The 6,981-nt window shown below is 24.3% G+C and overlaps 2 protein-coding genes across 4 annotated transcripts in view; one reads left to right on the top strand and one right to left on the bottom strand.

The window, feature by feature from the left end:
- Positions 1 to 2,003: 2,003 nt before the first annotated feature.
- On the bottom strand, positions 2,004 to 5,598 carry LOC108556114 (glutamic acid-rich protein). The gene is made up of 6 exons (XM_017912071.1): positions 5,155 to 5,598; positions 4,974 to 5,087; positions 4,665 to 4,843; positions 3,915 to 4,582; positions 2,296 to 3,837; positions 2,004 to 2,056 (listed from the first exon to the last, which is right to left on the bottom strand). Exons 1-6 carry the CDS (start codon positions 5,596 to 5,598, stop codon positions 2,004 to 2,006), a joined length of 3,000 nt encoding a protein of 999 aa, XP_017767560.1.
- Positions 5,599 to 6,649: 1,051 nt separating this feature from the next.
- veli (L27 and PDZ_signaling domain-containing protein veli) overlaps positions 6,650 to 6,981 on the top strand; it is a 3,620-nt gene continuing 3,288 nt past the window's right edge. Inside the window, exons 1-2 of one of the 3 annotated variants that reach the window (XM_017912117.1) lie at positions 6,650 to 6,758; positions 6,847 to 6,885. In XM_017912117.1, the coding sequence (XP_017767606.1) occupies positions 6,704 to 6,758; positions 6,847 to 6,885 (94 nt within the window). In that variant the 5' untranslated portion in view covers positions 6,650 to 6,703. The remainder of the gene's footprint in view (positions 6,759 to 6,846; positions 6,886 to 6,981) is intronic. The other 2 variants (XM_017912119.1, XM_017912118.1) reach the window with 2 other exon arrangements.

Here is a 6,981-nt window from a genome sequence, read left to right as displayed (position 1 = left end):
TTAAGATATTGATTTAACTTATAAAATAAACTTATGCCTCTGCTATTTCAAAAGCAGTTTCAACATTCATAATATTTCTTCGAAACGAAACAATTTAGATGAGCAGACTGTATGTTTCATGCTGTATGAGGAAAGTGCCCTAGGCAAGGACACGCATTATTGGGTAGAATTACATTAAACAAACATTCGATATATCATCCTATTCCTTTTTAGCACTGTTTTTTTAAGTCAAATGACATGTTGATATATGCAATTAGTCATTTTAATATCAATGTTTTATCTTTTGTTTCTTTTCGATGATTTTTAAATAAATAAATAAATATATTTCGAAGCCAAAAAGCACAATAGGAATGAATCTAACATCAAAAATGTTATTATGTACATAAACTTATTAAAAAGATAACTTTTCGTAGATTTCTGATCGTTCATATATATGAACCATCACTATATATATATAACCTAACTATGTCAGAAATTTTATAAAGGAAAGAAAAATCAACACGGCATTGTGTGAATTAAACTATTAAGTTTGTATTAAACTATATAAGTAGTATTAACACTTGAACAGATCACCTGAGGTTTTCTAAAACTCTGCAAACCTCAAAAACTTTTTAATAAGTTCACCTGTATACGTATATATACGATTGTATGATGTCATAAATTCTTTCCTGTCCTGTTGCTTGGTCACCATAATTCCCGGATTTATCAACACTATTTTTTTCTATGTCATCTGCAGTCAATAGTTTATGTTGTTCCAATACAAAATATGGAACATTTAAATATTATTATTAAATTATTATTAAAACTATTGACCGCAGATGACCATACAGAAAAAAAACCAAATGATGACAAATCCGGGTGGTGACCAAGCAATAGAACTATAAGTGCCAATTCGATGTTCTCCAAACTATATGGCCCGTGACCCATCTGTAAAGTGCTAAGCTATCACAAGTTTACATTTTTTCTTTGCTGTGAATTGTCAACAATTCGTAGATAGGTTCTTAGATAAGTTTCTGTTAATGCAACAATTACTCGAGATTCCTAATGATGTGAATGTAATTTCAAATCTTAATAATAAACAAATTATTATCAGCCATTCGTGTTGATTATCATTTTTTATTACAATTTTCATTTCTTTGTCTTCAAGGTCATGCGAAGGTCATGGTATACTAAGTTGCTGAATTTGTCTACATATAGGCTACAATAATATTAGGTCAAAAATATAGAGTGCCATTTGAAAAAACAAATGTGAATTTGAAAACTTCTAACAAAAAAATATTTTTTTAGCTATAAAAACCATTATCGATGAGATAAATTTAACTTTTGTTATTAAAAACCAATATTGACGATAAAATTTTGTTGCATAAGTTCTAAACGTAGAAAATTCGGCAGTAATAGTTTTTGGCACTTTGTACATACAAATAACAACTGAATTATAAAACTCTTATTTATTAATTATTAATTCTTTTTTGTTTTAAAGTGCTTCGGTTCTGTTTCTCTGATAAGAATACATACTAGTGTCTCATAGTCACACTACATATTCAAAAATAAAATTTTTTGTATTTTTTACAAAGCAATTAAATACGCTAACGTTTCTTTTCCTTATGTAAAAAATGAATGTTTTTGTATAATACTCCAGAAAATTTATACAAATTATCATAATTGGCGTACGTTAATAGTACGTTTCTAATTACATATCAATAAATATTTTTCAAACAACTTATATTGTATTGTATATTGTTTTATCCTTTATGTAATTTTCTATCCAATTCTAAAGTATTTGGTATTTCCATGATACTATGAGGCTTTCAATTCTACTTTGGAATCAAGTGTTTCTACCAATATATTTTTTGAGGGAGATCTATTAAATCATTGTTTCTTTAAAATTTTTAAGTCTGCTTTTACTATTTGACTACTATTTAAATCGTTTTTAATTTCATTTATATTTTTCTGAAAATAGTTAGCATTTTTTAATTACCATTTTTTTTTCATATTTCATTTTGTCAATTTGTTTTGTTTTCATCACTAGATAAATCTACCCAATTATTTTTATCTTCTAGTAAATGAGAATTATCATATTATCTAAAAAAAAGTATAAACAGTTGATGATCATGATAATTAATATATGTAAATTAATGCATAAAAGCAAAAAAAGGAACAAAAAAAAATTCAAAAATATAAAAATCTTTAATATAATATAAAAATATTTTTCAATTTAAATTTTCTCCATTGTCCTCATTAAATAAATCTCCATTTTCTAATACCAACTCTTAGAAGATTTTTACCTTTTTTTACCTACATTAAGTAATTGTTTCATATGAAGAGTTTGTAATTGATTTTTTATTTGTGCTTCGTTAACTTCATTATCATTTCCTCCTTTGAATTCTACTTTATCCAAATCATTCTCATGTATAGAAACATTACAGTAATGTTTGCTAAGTGTAACTTCTTGTTTTAAACATCTAGGTACATATTGTTTTGTATTTTTTTTTGGAATAGCTACTTCATATTCTTCTGAATCATAATCTATAAATGTTTCATCGTCATCTTCTCCATACTTGATACTGCTGCTCATTACAGATGTATTTTTTTTTTCAACAATGGGTAAATTTAACTTCTTAACTCTTTTTTTTGATCGCTTATTAATTTCTTTTTTAAATGAATTTTCGCCGTCCGGAAATAAAACTCGTAACTTATTCCATGTTGCAATTTCGTTTTTTGACTGCTGCTTATATTTTTTATCTGTTTTAGTAGATAGAGAAATTTTTCCATCAGAATCTTGTATATTCTGAAATATCTCATCTGTCTCAACTATGTCAAGTAACACTTTACCGTTATTTGTTTGAGAATTAAATGTTCCTGAACACAATTCGAATAATTCGCTTACATTAGGTTCCTTCGAAAAATTAAAGGGATGATTATCTTTCAGAAATTTATTAGAAGATATTTCCATGAATTCTTTATCCACTACATCACTGTAATTAACAAACAACTTTTTTGATGGCTGTGTTTTAAAATCTCTCATTTGTTGAGATAACTTTGGAGTTTGTATATCTTCCATCAAAATAGAATCATCTTTATTAATAACCAACTGTTTTTCTTCTATTATTGATTCTTCTTTTTTTTTAATGTGTGTGTTTAATATAGTCAATTGAGTTATGGGTGAAATAAGATCAAAAGTGTGACTTTTAGTTTGTGGTGTTTTGTCCAATTGATGGTTTAAGTCATATTTTGTATGCACTTGAGAAGTAGGAATACTGATTTCATTGTCACTTAATTTATTTTCTATAATACTTTTATCAAATATATCATCTTCTTCTGAACTTTCCTGTACATCATTTTTATCTTCATTTTCATCTTCATCATCTTCAATCTCATCACTATCATTTATTTCATCTTTACTGATTTTAGTTTTAGTTTTTATAAAAATATTCTTTTTCTTTTTCCTTTTTGGTTTTTTTGAATATGTATTATCCTCTTCTAATACATTCTCTTTGCTTTTATAAGATTCTATACTTGAAGAATATGGTTCACTCAAATTATTATCTTCAATTATGGATTCATTCCACTCTATTTCTTGTTCTTCCATTTCCTGTTCTCTTTCTTTCCATTCTTCACTGCATTTCAAAACCATCTTATGTTTCAATTCCTCTTTCAAGCGCAGTAAAAACAATTTTGTTCTACATTTCTTAAATTTAGAATTTTTGTTCACTATATGTGGTAATCTATATGGAAATGTTTCTTTAACGATTGATAATCCCTTTGGAAATTCCTTTGCTTCTTTTATTGTAGCATTAGATGTATCATCAGTACAACCATTGATTTTAGAATGTTTACCTATAAATTAATTTAACATATCATTTATTCCCTTCTTATTACGTTTAATACCATTATAATATAATTAATTACTATACCTGAAATGCCTTTTAATTTAGATTTAAAACTTTTTATGTTCAATAAAACTTTTTCCTTATCAATATCGGGAGATTCATCGAATTTTGGCGGTGGTAAACCATATTCATTATATTCATCAAATTCATCCATAGTTATTCCCAAAGATTTTTTTACAATTTTTGCATAATCATTATTAATTTTTGAAGTAAAGTTAATTTCTGAAGTACATGTATCATTGTATACGTTTTTTCCCTTATTTTCATTTTCACTAATATCTTTTTGTAATAAATCATCTATCTTTCCATTTGTTTCTGTTGATTTTAATATAGACTCTAAATTCTTACCCTCTATATTATTAGATTCAATATGTATTTTTATCACTGAATTAGTTGCATTGCTTTTTATTTTCTTGTCATTTACTATTGTCTCATTATATTCGATTTCTTTTGCTTCAGTTAAACTTTCATTCATTCCTTTCATCATGCTTGAACTATTCTTTACCTCATTATCTTCTGTGATAGACAATTGATTACCAACGAATAATTTTCTTGAAACATTATCCTTCTTAAGCTTACATTCTATGTTTATACACCTTTGTTCTTCTTTGTTATTTTCTCTAGTCTTTTCTCGTAAATTAAAAGACTTATAAAATATTTCTGTCTCTTTCTGGTTTGATTTTAAGACTTCACTGATTGATAAATAAATTGCAATATTTTATTAAAATATAAAAATATTCAACATTAATATGGTAAAACGAATAAAGGACTTACTTAACACTAGCAGAAGACATTTTTAATTTAGGTGTTATTATCTTCTTCCTGTTTAAAAATTTTTGCTTAAAAGTCCACTGCTTTGGTTTATGATATGGAATCTTTGTCTCTCGTGCTAAACATTGAGTTTCAGTTTGTATCTGCTTCGTAACTTCTTCAGGAGCTCTTAATAATAAAATCTTTAATACAATATTATGTTTATTAAACACAAATACTTTATGTTTATATGAAGATATTATTGTACTATACTAAAATTTTTTAAATAATTTCATCAGTTAAACTATTTAATAACTTACTTTATTCCCTTACTTTAGATTTAGAATTTTTTTCTTCATGTTCTTTTGTTGATCTGCCATATTTTATACAATTTGATGATTCCTCATCTGGTTCTAAATTTATTGAAATTTTAGTTTTCTTTACCATCTATAAAATATAGAATTGTATAATTAATTAATAATTAAATTCTGCATATCTTACAGTTACTACTTACAGTATTTACAACTTTTTTTTCATTTAAAATTGTTTCTTCAATATCACTGTCATTAATAATATTAGAACTATCGCTAAAATCACTGTCAAAAAATTTTACAATATTTTTATTATTTAAATATTTCAATTTCTTATCATGCTCAACATTGGACCATTCATTTTGAGAGTTATTATAAACAGATATCTTTTTATTGGATTTAAAAGTAAATACATTTTCTTCTTCTGAATCACCATCTATCATTTGGGATAATCTGTTATAGATATTGTTTTTAAGTATATCATATCTTTTAGCAGTCTTCCTATCCTCTTTTTCCATAGCTTTATCAAATACATTCCCAGCATCACTCTCAAAGTAATTTTTCATTTTAATTAATTTATTTTTATCTTCTTCTGTACAATCTTTTGATTTATTGATAGCCTTTAATTTTTTAAAATCATATGGCATATTAATTTCATTATGATCTATGTAACTATCACTTTGAACTCCTAATTCCTTATTATAATTTTATAACTTTGTTTAGTGTTTCCTTTATTAGTTTTCAATGACTACAGTTTTATATCTACTATGTCGATATTTTGTATAAAATTATCAAATTACAAATATGATGATACTTTCTTAAAAATTAGTTTTTTGAAATATAATTAATTACTCATATTTCATTACAAATTAATACATTTCAAATGTAAATATAATACATAACAATTATGTAACATTACGTCACAAAATATAATTACTTACTAATTCTGTTTACTTCGATCAACAAATTTGGCGCGAACGCAGAACGTTTTACTTTAAATTACCTAATATAGATAGCAGCAACATCGTTCTTTTCTATTCGTTCAATATTGTCTTTTATTTCAACATTATAATGTACTTTTATTCAGTAGTATTAAATATTATTTTCGTTGTTTTGTTATAACGATTGTTTTAATAAATAAAAACAAATGAATTAATTAGATTTCCAAATCTTATTTCTATTTTCTGTTTTATTTTTATTTATTATATTATTTTTATATGTAAAATTAATATTAAAAAGTTATTACTCTTTACTATTGATACAAATTAAAAATATATATGTATATATAAATAACTTATATGACGTAGTATATTATAAATTATTGTTAAATATTGTAATATATATTACTACAAAATTTTGTTTCAATTTTTTAATCAAATATTATTATATTGGTATTTTAATTCATATAAAGTTATAAATTTATCACAAAGATTTTTTTATTTATGTAACGTATTAATCTTAGTACAAAGTAATGACCAAGGAAGTTACTAAATTTTTAAAATTTATTTAAATGAAATTAGTCATATATAGTGAATTTCAATGAATTATCTATTAATTTAATTATTTAAATAAAATGTAAGAAAGTCACAAGATTTATTAAATACAAAAATTCATTATTTAACATCTAGGGAATTATTTCATTTTTTATGAAGTTACTAGATAGTTTTGAAAATGTATTTAAATACCTTTCAAGCTTCTGTAAGTTCTCGGTTGTCAGTTGTTGGTCGATAGATCAAATTGTTGAAGTTTTTTATGACAATTTGTGACTGCGTCACGATCAAAATCAAAGAAAGTATTATTTTTGTAGGTTGTATAAATATATACAATATATCTTTTTAATAGAAAAATGTAATCATTATATACGACATTCTTTAAATTTTTGTATTTATTTCCAGGTATGGTTACAATGGGCGAACCTCTTACTTTAGCGAATGGTAAATTTCTTTATATATAATTGTTTAAATAAATATATATATATTTAATTTTATAGGAAACAAAATTAAATTAATATATAGGATAATTATTCCAAA

Source organism: Eufriesea mexicana, unplaced genomic scaffold, assembly GCF_001483705.2.
Source record: "Eufriesea mexicana isolate 0111107269 unplaced genomic scaffold, ASM148370v2 scaffold325, whole genome shotgun sequence".
Lineage (NCBI taxonomy): Eukaryota > Metazoa > Arthropoda > Insecta > Hymenoptera > Apidae > Eufriesea > Eufriesea mexicana.
The sequence above is the reverse complement of the archived record's forward strand: the minus strand, read 5'-3'. Positions and strand labels throughout refer to the sequence as shown.

Excerpts from the sequence above, each read along its gene's own strand:
- LOC108556114 (XM_017912071.1), bottom strand. The coding sequence starts at position 5,598 with ATGCCATATGATTTTAAAAAATTAAAGGCTATCAATAAATCAAAAGAT. Across the intron at positions 4,844-4,973 it reads AAAAAAATTCTAAATCTAAA|ATTTTATTATTAAGAGCTCC; the intron begins GTAAGGGAATAA and ends ATTGTATTAAAG. Across the intron at positions 3,838-3,914 it reads TAAATTAAAAGGCATTTCAG|GTAAACATTCTAAAATCAAT; the intron begins GTATAGTAATTA and ends ATTAATTTATAG.